Source organism: Lipotes vexillifer, unplaced genomic scaffold (assembly GCF_000442215.2).
Source record: "Lipotes vexillifer unplaced genomic scaffold, Lipotes_vexillifer_v1.1 scaffold977, whole genome shotgun sequence".
Lineage (NCBI taxonomy): Eukaryota > Metazoa > Chordata > Mammalia > Artiodactyla > Lipotidae > Lipotes > Lipotes vexillifer.
This window is the reverse complement of record NW_006783088.1, coordinates 856299-873333: the sequence shown is the minus strand read 5'-3', so window position 1 is coordinate 873333 and position 17035 is coordinate 856299. Positions and strand designations below refer to the sequence as shown.

At 38.4% G+C, this 17035-nt stretch overlaps 1 protein-coding gene across 1 annotated transcript; it reads right to left on the bottom strand.

Annotated features, from left to right (window-relative positions):
- Positions 1–10751: 10751 nt before the first annotated feature.
- Positions 10752–11695, bottom strand: LOC103074323 (olfactory receptor 10W1). Its single transcript, XM_082931016.1, is given in 2 exon segments — positions 10752–11449; positions 11452–11695. Coding segments are annotated over 2 exon segments (942 nt in total).
- Between the last annotated feature and the right edge of the window lie 5340 nt (positions 11696–17035).

Genomic DNA, 17035 nt, shown 5'->3' with positions numbered 1-17035 from the left:
GGACTTCTCAGCCTCCATAACTGTGAGAAATAAATTTCTATTGTTTAATCCATCCAGTCTATGATATTTTGTTATAGCAGGCCAAACTGACTAAAGCATATACATCTTGTCAATCATTTCAATGTGTTTGGGGTGGAATGGGGAATGTTTCCTTTAATGTTATTTCACTCATTGCCACTAAAATTCTTACAAGCTAAAATACTATTCTTTCACCTCAAAGTATGGTTTATATTTTTGGCAAGTCTCAAAGAGAAGGAATTCTCTCAGGTAAACCTACCTTTTCATTGTTACCCCTAAAAACCTCAAGACTGAATATGGTGTAGAAATAAGCTCTATTTGGTGAGTTCATCAGAACATTCCAAGGGAGTGGATTTATACACGTTGAGAAAATGCCTGGAGGAACCTTTCATAACCTCACCTGTGTAAATGTTCTCTCCAGTTCCCTTCCTTTATTTTCCCTCTCTGTACCTCAAATAATGATAGTCATGATGGTAAAAATAGTAATACTACCAATAATTTATATCATGTTTATAGGGCTTATTATAAAACATGTGTTAATTCATTTAATCCTTAATTGACCTTATCAGGTAGGTTTATTGTAATCTCCATCTGATTAAAAATGAAACTGAAGGGCAGAGAGTTTAAGTGACTTTTCCCTTGTCACACAGATATAACGAGGCAGAGCCAGGATGCAAATCCAGATAAACTGGCTTCATGGTCTGCACCACAAACCCTTTTCACTGCCTATAATTCATGAAAACCACTTCTTTAGTTAATTTTATAACAAGGGATTATTGCCTCTGGAATACAATTGATAAATGAACGTATGTAACTAGGGAGTTAATTACTATCTGAAATGTTGAATGCTATAGAGAATATGTTAAAAAAAAGACTTAAAAATCATCTTCTTAAAAGCCCTAAACAGCTGACAAGATAACAAAATGTAACCAGGATATAACTGAAGGGAAAACAGGAATTCAGTAAGGTAAATGAGAACAGAAGATACTTTTACTCTTCCCAGAAAATAAAGCTTGATTGAAGGGCATGCATCAGGAGGCAAAGAGGATTAAACAAAAGCCCAGAGTTGCACAAAGTAGAAAGTCTAACATGTGGCTCTTCCAACATGAGCCTGGGACTCCAAAGGGCTACACTATGAGGTGAGGTAGGGTGACAAACTATCCTGATTTTCCCAGGTCTGCCCCAGTTTTAGTTTCTGGATGCAACTGTTAAGCCAAAGCAAACAAGACTTGATGATTTGGGAAATTCTCAGTATATTCAGATTATCAAAGATACTAAAACCAAGCATTGCACTGTTAGGAAAGTGAGTTTTGTAGAAAAAACCAAGGGTGTGAATGGATAATCTTTTTTTTTTTTGCGGTACACGGGCCTCTCACTGTTGTGGCCTCTCCTGTTGTGGAGCACAGGCTCTGGACGCGCAGGCCCAGTGGCCATGCATGGCTCACGGGCCCCCAGCCGCTCCGCGGCATGTGGGATCTTCCCGAACCAGGGCACGAACCCGTGTCCCCCGCATCGGCAGGCGGACTCTCAACAACTGCACCACCAGGGAAGCCCCAGAATGGATAATCTTTTGCTAGTGCTTTGTAGGTATCAAAAGGTCATATTTTTCACTTATGCAGAGGGCTCTTTGAAGAGATTAAGTGTGTGACTCATGGATGCCCCTCAACCATCTCAGCAGAAGCAGGAATACAGATACAATCATCCAGGGAAGATCTGTGGAAGGCCCTCTTGTCTAATGGAGTAAATCCCCATGACATACATGGGAGACCACAAGGTTTTTTGAGAAAGTAATACAGCAGAAATTCTGGTAGTTTTGACTGAAAGGAGAGAGACAAGGGGAGATAAAAGAAAATTGTCATATTAACCTTTGGTCAGATATATAGCTTGCAAATATTTTTTTCCAGTCTGTAGATTGCTTTTTCACTCAGTTGATTGTTTCCTTTGTTGTACAGAGATTTTTAGATTGATGTAGTCTCAATTGTCTATTGTTGCTCTTGTTCCTTGTGCCTTAAAATATATCAAGAATTCTTATAGCTCAATAGCAAAAAACACCAAATAACTGAATTTAAAAATGAACAAAGGACTTGAACAGACATCTGTCTAATGAAGATGTATACATAGCCGAAAGGTATATGAAAAGATGCTCAACATCACTAATCATCAAAGAAATGCAAGTCAAAACAACAATATCACCTCACACCAGTCAGAATGGCTTTTATCAAAAAAACACAAAAGATAAGTGTTGACGAGAATGTGAAGAAACTGGAAACCCTTGTATACTATTGGTGGGAATGTAAAATGGTGCAGCTGCTATGGGAAATAGACTGGAGGTTCCTCAAAAAATTAAAAATAGAACTACCATATGATCAGCAATCCCACTTCTGGGTATATATCTGAAGGAAATGAAATCAGTACCTCAAAGAGATATCTGCATTCCCATGTTCCTTGCAAGATTATTCACAACAAACTAGATATGGAAACAACCTAAGTGTCCACTGAAGAATGGCTAAATACAGAAAATGTGCTATATACATACAATGGAATATTGTTCAATCTTAAAAAAGAATAAAATCTGATTATATATGACAACATTGATGAACTTGGAGGACATTACGCTAAGTGAAACAAGCCAGTTACAGAAAGCCAAATATTGCATGATTTCACTTATCTGAGGTATCCAAAATAGTCAAATTCATAGAAACAGAGCATGGAATCATGGTTGCCAGGGTCTGGGGACAGGGAGAAATGGGGAGTTGCTATTTAAGGGGTATAAATTTCAGTTATACAAGATGAATGAATTCTAGAGAGCTGATGTACAGCATTATGCCTGTAGATAACACAACTGTATCATGCACTTAAGATTTTGTTAAAAAGGTATACCTCATGTTGTGTTCTTGCCACAATTAAAAAAGAAGAAAATGAAGGGAGCAAGAAAATATGGAAGCCATCCATTTTGCTGTCATAAATCACAGCTTAGGGGACAAGATTTTAGAGCAAACAGCTTCTGGGTTTTGTGACTTTCTGATTCTGGCAGAAGCAGTGAATAGCTGGGACCAGAAATATTTCCCAGAAGCTGCATGTACTTTTTCAGCCATTCCAACAATTTTGGAAACCACAGAATACATAATAATAAACACTTTTTGCTTAAACCAAAAAAGTAACCAAATAAAGTCATATTACGTGTACCCAAAAAAAAGGAAAGAGAAAAAGGCGACTATATTCCTGAAATTCTGAAAGTAGGAAACAGGTGGATAAAACTACTCAGCTGTAAATATGTGCTACCCTTCATGAAAAAGGAAAGATGATTCTGGGGACAGAGCTGTGAGCCTAGAGAGTGGTGTCTTGCACCACAGAGAGTGATACTTTGGTCCCAGAGGAACTACAAGCCACAGAGGATTATTCCTAGGCCTTGAAAATTAATGGAGTTTTTCCTGTTTGATTTCAAAATTGGTTGGGACCAATAAGTTCTTTTTTCCTCCCATTTTCTCTCCTTTTGAATGGAAATGTCTGTAACCATTATCCCACGCCAGTCCCTCCAGGTATGTCAGGAACAGATAACTTGTTTTCTAGTTCTTCAGGCTCACAGATGGAGAGAAATTTTATCTCAGCATGGTTCATACCCTAAGTCTCATGTAGACCTTGATTTAGATAGTTTGGATGATGAGATTTGAGACTTCTGAACTAATGACATTTAGATGAGATTTTGGACTTGAGTTAATGCTATAATGAGCTGAGGCTTTTGGGAGTGTCGGTGTAGGGTGAACGTATTTTGCATTGGGGATGTGTTATTAAATACAATTGTCAAAAGGAAATTTAGAGAGCTTTACTTGATATGAGTACTTCATTGAGCAAAAAACTATTTGCAGGTAGGGAGACTTCAAACTGAGAGGCATGTTGTTACAAAAGGGCTTATAAAGAGAGAATGAAGAAATTGTTTAACTTATACAGTGATTGTTTATTACAGTGGGAGTTTCCAGGTGGCAGAGGATTTGGATAAAAGGTATTATACCATTTTAGGAAGATGAGTTAAATTTTATTTATGATTATCAGAGACATTTACAAGGAAATATCTAAGCTAAGTTTCACTTACTTCATGAAATAAGCTAGATTACGTTTTGCTTACATGGCCTAACTAGTTTTGTCTGTTCAGGGGATTTTCAAGTCTGGTTTCCATTTTATTTTATTTTAACACAATGAATTCCTTACCAACCCCCCAACACCCCCTCCGGCCCCCCCACCCAAATCTTAGGTTCACTGTGGTTATATGGCTGGGAATCAAAGATAAAGAGAAAAAATTTTACCTTAATGTGGGGGAAAAGAAACCATAAAAAACTAACGATTTCTCATCAGAAAAATGGGAACCAGAAGACAGTGGAATGACATCTTTAAAGAGATGAAAGGAAAACGATCATTTCTAAAATTGTATATCCAGTGGAAATATTCTTTTAAAATTAAAATGTAAAAACTAAGAATTCCTTTAAAAACGGTTGACTATTTATAACAGAAATAACATCCTATGATGGAATTTATAAGCAAAAGATTACAGTAAGAGCACAAACATGGAGGGTAGTAAATGGAATTATCCTTTTTAAAGTTTCTTATGCATTTACTTCAGCAGCATCGTAATAATTCTTGGCAGGCAATGACAAGAATGCAACTGCAGAAGGGACCTTCAAGATGGCAAAGGAGTAAGAGGTGGAGATCACCTTCTTCTCCACAAATACACCAGAAATACATCTACATGTGGAACAACTACAGAACACCTACTGCACGCTGACAGAACCTCAGACCTCCCAAAAGGCAAGAAACCCCCCACGTACCTGGGTAGGGCAAAAGAAAAAACGGAGACAAAAGAACAGGGATGGGACCTGCACCTCTGGGAGGGAGCTGTGAAGGAGGAAACGTTTCCACACACTAGGAAGCCCCTTCACTGGCGGAGATGGGGAGTGTGCACAATGGGGGGGTGGGGGGCAGAGATTCAGAGCCATGGAGGAGAACTCAGCAACAGGGATGCAGCGGGCAAAGCGGAGAGATTCTCACACAAAGGATCAGTGCCGACCAGCACACACCAGCCTGAGAGGCTTGTCTGCTCACCTGCTGGGGCAGGTGGGGGCTGGGAGCTGAGGCTCAGGCTTCGGAGTTCAGATCCTAGGGAGAAGACTGGAGTTGGCTGCGTGAACACAGCCTGAAGGAGGCTAGTGCTCCACAGCTAGCTGGGACAGAGTATGGGAAAAATTCTGGAACTGCCTAAGAGAAAAGAGACCATTGTTACAGGGTGCGCAAGGAGAGGGGCTTCAGAGCACCGCCTAAATGAGCTCCAGAGATGGGTGTGAGCCGTGGCTACCAAAAAATAAAGACTGTTACAAGAGATAAAGAAGGACCCTACATAATGATCAAGGTATCAATCCAACAAGAAGATATAACAATTGTAAATATTTATGTACCCAATATAGGAACACCTCAATACATAAGGCAAAGGCTAACAGCCATAAAAGTGGAAACCATCAGTAACACAATAAGAGTAGGAGACTTTAACATCCCACTTTCACCACTGGACAGATCATCCAAAATGAAGATAAATAAGGAAACACAAGCTTTAAATGATGCATTAAACAACATGGACTTAATTGATATTTATAGGACATTCAATCCAAAAACAACAGAATACACTTTCTTCTCAAGTGCTCATAGAACGTTCTCCAGGATAGATCATACCATGGATCACAAATCAAGCCTTGGTAAATTTAAGAAAATTGAAACATATCAAGTATCTTTTCAGACCACAATGATATAAGACTAGATAACAACTACAGGAGAAAAAAATGTAAAATATAAAAACACATGGAGGCTAAACAATACACTGCTAAATAATCAAGAGATCACTGAAGAAATCAAAGAGGAAATCAAAAAATACCTAGAAACAAATGACAATGAAAACACAATGACCAAAAACCTAGGGGATGCAGCAAAAGCAGTTCAAAGAGAGAGGTTTATAGCAATACAATCCTACCTCAAGAAACAAGAAACATCTCAAATAAACAACATTAGCTTACACATAAAGCAATTAGAGAAAAAAGAACAAAAAACCCCCCAAAGTTTGCAGAAGAAAAGAAATCATAAAAATCAGATCAGGAATAAATGACAAAGAAATGAAGAAAATGATAGCAAATATCAATAAAACTAAGCACTGGTTCTTTGACACAAACAAAATTGATGAACAATTAGCCAACTCATCAAGAAAAAAAGGGAGAAGACCCAAATCAACAGAATTAGAAATGATAAAGGAGAAGTAACAACTGACACTGCAGAAATACAAAGGATCATGAGAGATTACTACAAGCAACTCTATGCCAATAAAATGGACAACCTGAAAGAAATGGACAAATTCTTAGAAAAGCACAGTCTTCCAAGACTGAAACAGGAAGAAATAGAAAATATAAAGAGACAAATCAAAAGCACTGAAATTGAAACTGTGATTAAAAATCCTTAAACAAACAAAAGCCCGGGACCAGATGGCTTCACAGGAGAATTCTACCAAACATTTAGAGAACAGCTAGCACCCATCCTTCTCAAACTCTTCCAAAATATAGCAGAGGGAGGAACACTCCCAAACTCATTCTACAAGGCTACCATAACCCTGATACCAAAACCAAAGATGTCACAAAAAAAGAAAACTACAGGTCAATAACACTGATAAACATAGATGCAAAAATCCTCAACAAAATACTAGCAAACAGAATCCAACAGCACATTAAAAGGGTCATACACCCTGATCAAGTAGGGTTTATCCAAGGAATCCAAGGATTCTTCAATATCCACAAATCAATCAATGTGATAAACCATATCAAAAAACTGAAGGAGATATGTGTCACATATGTATGTTATATGTGTCATATGGAACAGATATAATATGAAATCCAAATATGTATACTTTTTATATATACCTTGCATGTTAAAACTCTGGAAATTATGAGGAAAAAAACAAAAACTGAAGGAGAAAAACCATATGATCATCTCAATAGATGCAGAGAAAGCTTTTGACAAAATTCAACACCCATTTATGACAAAAACCCTCCAGAAAGTAGGCATAGAGGGAACTTACTTCAACATAATAAAGCCCATATATGACAAACTCACAGCCAACATCATCCTCAATGGTGAAAAACTGAAACTATTTCCACTAAGATCAGGAACAAGACAAGGCTGCCCACTCTCATCACTATTATTCAACATAGTTTTGGAAGTTTTAGCCACAGCCATCAAAGAAGAAAAAGAAGTAAAAGGAATCCAAATCAGAAAAGAAGTAAAACTGCCAGTGTTTACAGATGACATGATGCTATATAGAGAGAATCCTAAAGATGCTACCAGAAAACTCCTAGAGCTATCAATGAATTTAGTAAAGTAGCAGGATACAAAATTAATGCACAGAAATCTCTTGCATTCCTGTACACTAATGATGAAAAATCTGAAGGAGAAATTAAGGAAACACTCCCATTTACCAACAAAAAGAATAAAATGCCTAGGAATAAGCCTACCTAAGGAGACAAAAGACCTGTATGCAGAAAATTATAAGACACTGCTGAAAGAAATTAAAGATGATACAAATAGATGGAGAGATATACCATGTTCTTGGACTGGAAGAGTCAACATTGTGAAAATGACTCTACTACCCAAAGCAATCTACAGATTCAATGCAATCCCTATCAAACTACCACAGGCATTTTTCACAGAACTAGAACAAAAGATTTCACAATTTGTATGGAAACACAAAAGACCCCGAATAGCCAAAGCAATCTTGAGAAAGAAAAACACAGCTGGAGGAATCAGGCTCCCTGACTTCAGACTATACTACAAAGCTACAGTAATCAAGACAGTATGGTACTGGCACAAAAACAGAAATATAGATCAATGGAACAGGATAGAACACCCAGAGATAAACCCACACACATATGGTCACCTTATCTTTGATAAAGGAGGCAAGAATATACAGTGGAGAAAAGACAGCCCTTCAATAAGTGGTGCTGGGAAAACTGGGCAGCTACATGTAAAAGCATGAACTTAGAACACTCCCTAACACCATACACAAAAATAAACTCAAAATGGATTAAAGACCTAAATGTCAGGCCAGACACTACCAAACTCTTACAGGAAAACATAGGCAGAACACTCCATGACATAAATCACAGCAAGATCCCTTTTGACCCACCTCCTAGAGAAATAGAAATAAAAAGAAAATTAAACAAATGGGACCTAATGAAACTTAAAAGCTTTTGCACAGCAAAGGAAACCATAAACAAGATGAAAACACAACCCTCAGAATGGGAGAAAATATTTGCAAATGAAGCAACTGACAAAGGATTAATCTCCAAAATTTACAAGCAGCTCATGCAGCTCAGTATCAAAAAACAAACAACCTAATCCAAAAATGGGCAGAAGATCTAAATAGACATTTTCCAAAGAAGCTATAAAGATTGTCAAAGGATGCTCAACATCACTAAAGGATGTTGAAAGGATGCTCAACATCACTAATCATTAGAAAAATGCAAATCAAAACTTCAATGAGGTATCACCTCACACCAGTCAGAATGGCCATCATCAAAAAACCTACAAACAATAAATGCTAGAGAGGGTGTGGAGAAAAGGGAATGCTTTTGCACTGTTGGTGGGAATGTAAATTGATACAGCCACTATGGAGAACAGTATGGAGGTTCCTTAAGAAACTAAAAATAGAACTACCATATGACCCAGCAATCCCACTACTGGGCATATATCCTGAGAAAACCATAATTCAAAAAGAGATATGTACCACAATGTCCATTGCAGCACTATTTACAATAGCCAGGACATGGAAGCAACCTAAGTGTCCATCAACAGATGAATGGATAAAGAAGGTGTGGCACATATATACAATGGAATATTACTCAGCCAAAACAACAAACAAAATTGAATTATTTTTAGTGAGGTGGATGGACCTAGAGTCTGTCATAGAAAGTGAAGTAAGTGAGAAAGAGAAACACAAATACTGTATGGTAACACATATATATGGAATCTAAAAAAAAAAAATAGTTGTGAATAACCTAGGGGTAGGACAGGTATAAAGACGCCGACGTGGAGAGTGGACTGAGGACACAGGGAGGGGGGAGGGGTGGTCTGGGACAAGTGAGAGAGTGGCATGGACATATATACACTACTAAATGTAGAATGGATGGCTGGTGGAAAGCAGCCACATAGAACAGGGAGATCAGCTCGGTGATTTGTGACCACCTAGAGGGGTGGGGTAGGGAGTTTGGGAGGGAGACGCAAGAGAGCAGGGATATGGGGTTATGTGTATATGTATGGCTAATTCACTTTGTTATACAGCAGAAGCTAATGCACCATTGTAGAGCAATGATACTCCAATAAAGATGTTGAAAAAAAAATCAATGAAAGATTTAAGTCAAAATTAGGAAGAAAATGTTAACAATAAATATATCTGACAATGGAATTATATCCAGAATGTGTAATAAACTCATAAATAGGTAAAAAGCCACTTAAAATTGGAAGATGCTTAACGTAACACTTCACAAAAGAAGATATCCAAATAGTCAATAAAAGGTACTCATCATCATTTTATCAGGGAAATACAAATAAACACTGACTCTGAATCTGGAAACCCTGGGTTCAAATTACAAATTCTAACTCCATCACATATAAGCTGCATAACCTTACACCAAGTACTTAAACTCTCAGCTCCATCATTGGAAATAGGATAATAACAGTCTTCATAGGCTTTTTGAAGATTAAGAGAATATATATACATGTGTATAATTTATGGTGCACAGTAAGTACTTAATTCATGTTACCTATCATTAATAACTAGTATTTGAAAACATAAATTTAAGGCTGCATAATATTCTTTCATATAATAATTGTTTATCTAATACTTTAATGTGGAGAATGCACATAATTATTAACATATTTTCATTTTTACATAAAATGCTATAATAAACATTTTTTTCCTGATTATTCTGTTTGCCCCTAACACTCAGAGTCCTTTTCTGTCCTTTCCCGTTCCAAAAGGCTAACTTCTGAGAACTGAAATATTCAGTCTCCTCTGCCCTCTTGCTTCCAGTTGGGTTTGGCCAATGGGAAACAGGCAGGAGATGGGAGGGCACAAGCAGAGAGAGGTTGGGGTATTTATCTCCCACTTTCTCCTTGCACTGTCAGAGTTCTATCAATAGTTGCTTTTTTTCAAAGCCATAGTTCCAACATAGTTCCAACCAAGAGTTTTATCTTGATAAATCTAGCGCTCATTTGTCTCTGATAATACCGTACCCTCTTACACCTCTGAGGTCTGGGGGTCAAAACGTCTTCCTGCTATTGCTAGTATGTAAGTGCCTTGACACAAATTATTGTTTCCCTTACTCATACTTCTGAATATAGTCCCTTTATAATTTTTTTCAGTTAAACACTGTTGTATTAACCATCTGTTTCTAGCTGATACCTGAGGTGCAGTCTTACACTTGCCACTTTCTATTGTATTACGCTCATTTGTTAATTCTTTTCTAGAAGAGAAATTATTGAGTCAAATGGTGGAAACATGTTAAAGATCTCTGGCACACATAGCTAAATAGTATCCACATCATTTATACCATTTTTAAGGTAAGTTTTAACATCCACTGAGAGAAATTCTAGTTGCATGAGAATATGCACAAGCTGGAACCAAACCCTTGCCTGAGAGGTCACGCCCTCCCCTAGCTTTTCTGGAAGAGGCAATTCCTGGTAAGAACTCCCCCTATGGCCCCCTTCATCCCACTGTTCCTCAGGGTGTAGACAAATGGGTTGAGAACTGGGGTTCACAATGTGTACACCAGTGAGACGAACTGATCTCGTGTGGGGTGGTAGCTGGAGTTGGGGTGCAGGTACATGAAGGTACAGCAGCCACACTGCAGCAGGACCACAGTGAGGCGGAAAGAGCAGGTGGGGGAGGCCCGATGGCGGCCAGCTGCTGAGTGAATCCTGAGCACAGAGGCCACAGTGAAGACGTAGGAGGTGGTGCTAAAGAAGAAAGGCACAGCTATGGCTAGTGTGGCTGCCACCAGCACTGACTGCTTGTGGATGAGGCTGTTGGCAGAAGCAAGACGCATCACTGGCTGTGTGTCACAAAAGAAGTGCTCTATATTCTGAGCCGGGCAGAATGGCAGAGAGAAGATGAAGACCGCTAGCTGTAAGGACAGGAATAAGCCAATGACCACAGAGGCCGCAACCAAACGGACACAAAGAGTTAAAGCCAGGATGAGAGGGTGTTGCAAGGGGTGGCAAATGGCAACATACTGGTCATAGGCCATGATAGCCAAGAGGAAGCGATCGGCACTGCCAAATCCAATGAGAAAAGCCAGCTGAGTGGCACAGCCCAGGAGGATGATGGTTTTCGCTGACTGTAGGATGTTGCCAGGATGTGGGGCACCACCACAGCAGTGTAGCATATTTCTATTCCCAGGAGGCTGCTCAGGAAATAGTACATGGTTTTGTGTAGGCAGGCTTCTGTCCGGATGGCCACCAAAATTAGGACACTCCCAACGACGAACAATGTATAAACCAGGCTGATCCCAAGGAAGGATAAGACATGCAGCTCTGAGTGGGAGGGATAGGCCAGGAACACAAATTCCGTTAACACTGAGCGATTTTCCCAGGTCATTGAGCTAACAGCTTTTCTTTGTTGAGAGTTACAAAGAAAGAATAAAGAATCAGACTGATAGGAAATTAGTTCATACTTTGAGCTATGATCTAAATCAGGGCTGGAGTTAAAAACTAGAAGAATTAGGACTAATTCTCTCTTTTTTCATCCCCTTTTATTAAGTTTCTTCATATAAATATCTACAACTTATATTCTAACTTCCAAAAGTTGGTCTAAATTATATAAGATTTTTTTGAGGAAAAGAGGCAGAGGAAGTTTGTGGAATTCCAAGCTGTTTTCAATAGAAGTGGAATGAAAATTAAATTGTTTCAGTAAATTCACAAGGAAGTGTCGAGGAATTCTTGAGAGCAGGGGTTGTTAAGTTGAGAGCAGGAAGTTATTCATTTATTCATTCATTCATATATTTATTTACACACAATGCCTCCTGAGGTGTTGACTCAGGGATATATGAATGTAAAATTGAAATGCTAGTGATATGATGGAAAATGAAGAAAAAAAACCAAACCCTACACCCATGGGCAAAGAGCTGACATAGGCCTGAGACTGACAGTGTCAGGCATAAGCCTCAGAAGGCAAAGCCCTCCCAACTCTTGGTTCCTCTATCCATATCCAATCAGGGAGTTTTATCATCGGCCTCCTCCTGGCTTGTGGTGGTATGGGAAAATATGTGATCATAAGCTGCTGGAGAACTAAGAATCCTTTCTGTGAGTTTAGGGATGACTAGGAAAACCATGGAAAGACTTGGCCTGATATGTAGCTCTCTGGATGCTAAAACTCTAAACATTTTTTTTTTCATTCAGAAAAGCAGAACATCCTCCATCACTTCTTTAACATTGGTCCATAGCTTTAATCTGTTGAGAATGACATTTAAAAAGAATCCTCAGTCTGTGACTCCACATCTTAATGTATCCTTCCTACAGTCACTCACATTTTTTTTTATTAATTGCCAAGCCCATATACAATGGTGATCAAAATGGCACAATTGTGTCCAAGTGGTTATATATCTTAATGAGAGAGACAGACCTGTTAAAGAATCTGGCATATACATATATAAAAATATATATTTATATATTACATTATATATATATATATATATATATATATATATATATATAATTAAAACTGTCATTAAGTGTTGTAAAGAAAAATAGTGTGTTATAAGATTGTGCAACCTGGGGCTCTGGCATAGCTGTGATTAAGGGTTTCTTAAAAGGCTTCCTAGAAGAAGTAATATTTAATCTTAGATCTGAAAAAACAGAAATTAAGAGAGGTAGGTAGAATAGTGGAGTTCATATTGTGGACAGATGAAATAGTGAATTTTGTGGTTCAAAGAGAGTGAAATGTATTATATGAACATATCGTCAACTTGCTATTCCAGGTTGAAAGTAAATATATTGCATAGGACAGAGGCAAGATAACAGCACTTTGGCATCATCCCCGGAAGTCTGCCCCAGGCTGGCATCTATTCATTAATCCACACCCATCTCAGGGCCTCCAAGTCACACCCCACATTACATTCTCATCTTCCTTCTTCAGCAAGAGCATCTGCAGTTGGCAGAAGTGTCATGAGAAACGCTGTCTATGTGCATTCTGGAAATACAGAAAGTGTAGGCTGGAGCAGCTTTCCAATTGTCTAGTTAGCACCATGCAAAAACTGGTTACTGGATTTAGGAATAACCAGACCTGCAGTAGAATCTCAATCTATTATTCTAGGCTGAGCAGATCATCTTACATTAATTTCTCTTTTCTCATGTTTAAAAGATGTAAATAATAATACTTACCTAATGGAGTTGTGATGAGATAAAGTATTTAGAACTCTTGGCTTGGTGTATGAAACCTTTTAAATTGCATAATAAATGTTAATTCTTCTCTCCTTTAAATCTTTTAAGGGGATGCTAATAATAGCTGCTTCATAGCCGGGGATTAAATGAGGTACCTTGTGAGGAAAAGGTTTTTATAAATCCTTAAACCTTAAATGTATAGTAGTCATTCCCCCAATATTTCTTGAACTGAGATTAGTAATTATCATTTTAAACAGAAGAATAAGCTTTCCAAGGGAATTCAGAGAAACACTGTTAAGTCCTGGGCTGAACTATTTCTGAAATCCTGAATTATCTACTTGTACAGCCATCACGTGCTTTTCTAGCCAGCATCAGCAAGTGCCTGGTATGTTGCAAATGTACAAGGAGGTAGAAAAAGACTTTCCCTTACCTTTAGCATGAGAAGGGAGAGGAGTTTACCGAGCCAGTATTCTTGGTTACGTTCATAAAAGACAGGACCTAGCAGGTGATATCTGACCACTCTGATGGATAGAGAAACGAGGACCATGAGCCTGGAGAGACTACCCAGTTGGACCGAGACTTCAGTAACCTTCCTAAATTAAAAACCACGGCAGGAGTAAATTACTTTGCTATCTAGGGTCTTGTCTCATAAATTCCATCTCCCAGAAGAAGGTGGTGTAGTGATTGCTGATCTCCTCTCCTGTTACAAGATAATTAGTCCACCTGAAACTGTCTCTCCACTTGGGATACCCGGTCAATGGAAGGTCTGGGGTATGTTTGTCATAGTAAGAGCCAGTATTAAACCCTTTGTCAACATTTTCAGTGTTCAAAATAATTTTCTGAGAAATAGGAAGTTGCCTAATCAAGGTCATTTGAACATCCTGTTCCAAGGAGTTTATACCTACCAGAGGACCAGAGCTAAGTTCAGCTCAAGTCTCAAATTATTATCACCCTGGAGAATTGACAGCATATTTTATATTTTATCTGGCTTCCATATGACCTAGCATAGTGCTATATATTTAATAGATCCTCAGTGAATATCTATCAAATGTTTCACCTTTTCCATGGTATCTTTCTTTGTTTAACTCTCCATGAGCAGAGACATTCCCCTCGGTTTTAGCTTATTCCTTGAAAAATTGTTGCCTGGTCATGTGTTTATACATGTTTATATGTCTGTGTGTGAATGTATGATCCCACATGCCCCATATATTCAGAGGCAAGTCCTCTGCATGGGTCTAGAGTGATTAAGGTAGTACTTTGATGTGTGTGCATGTGCATGTCTTATATTGCACTAACTATATTTCACACACTTTGCATATATTAACTCATTTCGTCCTTACAACAATTCTAAGAAGGAAGTGCTATTGGTATCCCATTTACACATTTTATTATTATGTTATTTAATCCTTACAAGAACTCAGCAAAGTGAGTGATATTTCTATTTACAGGTGTAAGTCCAAGGTAAAAGGTTGATAGAATTTGAATAATTTGACCAAGAATAGATGCAGCAAGTAGCTGAGATGGAGTTTGCTTGACTCTAAAACATATTCTTATTTCCTCTACAGCAAGCTTCATCCAGCCACATTGCTCTCAATTACTTTTTAGTGGAAGTAAAGTCTGGCTCTTTTGTCAAAGATGAAATGTAATGTTGCTTACAGGCCATATAAAGGCTGAACCTACTAACTTCTATCCTCCTCCTACTTCTTTGCGCCAGAGACCATGTGTCTCTTGCAATCCCTTCTCACCATCATTCTTCCCACCACCAGGCCTTGGCACATGTTGTTCGCTCTGCTGAGACTCTGCCCCTCCTCTTTTCTCTTTACCAAAGTAGCTCCTACTTATCCTTTGTCCCAGTTGCATTACAATTTCCTCAGGGAAGTTTTCCCTGACTTTGGTCATGTCAGGGTCAAAATCACTTTGGGGAACTTTCTTTTTGGAATCTCATGTATCCCTGCATCATTGCAACTGTCACCGCTGTAATTTTACATGTTGGATTAATTTCCATCTCCATTAGCCGTGTCTAAGCTCAGTGAGGACAAAGACTGTCTCCTTCCCTTCAACTTTTATGTATCTTGTACGTGTAACAAAAGGTACTTCCAACTGGGCACCGTTGACATTTTGGGCTGGATAATTCTGTTGTGAGGGGCTGTCCTGCACACTGTAGAATATTTCACAGTATCCTTGATTCTACTCACTAGATGACAGTAGCACCAGCTCCTACCCACTCTTTATGATAACCCCAAATTTCTCCAGACATTAAAAATATTTCCCTGGGAGGCTAAATTGCCCTCAGTTGAGAACCACTGGGCTGGACATATAGAAGTTGCTCAAAAGTATTTGTTGAATAATTGAATAAATAGCTTAAGACTCAGGTCTGGAACCCTATGGGAATGAATTATTCAACTCAAGATAAAGATTGAGAAGTTGGTATGTGAACACAGAATTGTAGCTAACTAGGCTGTATGTGTTTAAATCTTCTTTCTATCCATCTAAGGCTGTCTGATGCATTTTCCTCACTGTTGTAAAGATATTTCAGGTTAATGAATTAGGGATGGTTATCTAAAATCAGAGCATCCATTTCTCTTTTTATTTTCTAAGGAAATATCGATTCTTTCTTACCAACTCTTCATTTTGAATAATATAGATTAACTCTTGTCTGAAAGATTTCTTCAGAAGCAAGTTGTCTGTGTGGATACTTGTTTGGGGGAATGAGGGAACAAGTGAATGGTCCTACATCTAAGAAACCAAGACACATGTGGGGTAACGGGAGCTTGGAAAGGGGACTTATGACTGTGAAAACACACACACACACACACACACACACACACACACTTGTTCATGCAAAATAGCTGACCACAGCAAAATAGAAAGTGCTTAGACTTTGCGATTGTCTTGACCTGGGTTTGCATCCTGGTTCAGCCATTGGTTGCCTGTAAGAGCGTGGGTGCATTGCTAGAGCCACTGTTCCCAATTCCACCTGTATCCCCATTCCCATTCATTACCCTCAGGGAAATATACTTGGAGAATTGGATGAAGGTAACTCAGATATTTGATTAACCAAGAATGTGTTTCTCATGTGCCATATTTTATAAAAAAAAAACTATTAGGAAATACTGTAGTGATGGACCCAGCACTTCATGGAATGAGTAATTTGTTGCTGCAATAACTCTACTTTTCTTCCCTGATTTACAGGGACTGGATTTAATTAATCCCAAAGGGAATTTGGGTGAAAGAAGTAAAGCCTACTGGCATACTTTCCTTCAAAAAACTATTTTTAAAGAGCAAACTTAAAAACAAAAGAAATTAAAGAATATGAGTGGGAATATCAATTATCAATGCAGAAAAATTCCTTGTGGAGTTCTTATACATGCCATCTTCTCAGGAGCTTTTATGTCCTAGTTTAGACAAGCACAAAACAAAAGTAAAGGCTTTAGAGAGAGTCTTAGCAAAGGGTCACTGGGGATGTGACCTCAACCGCTGAACCCTAAGGATTATCAACGTTGACCAAGGAACATCAGTAAAAATGAAGATAAGTAGGCTCTGGTATCTTAATGTGGGT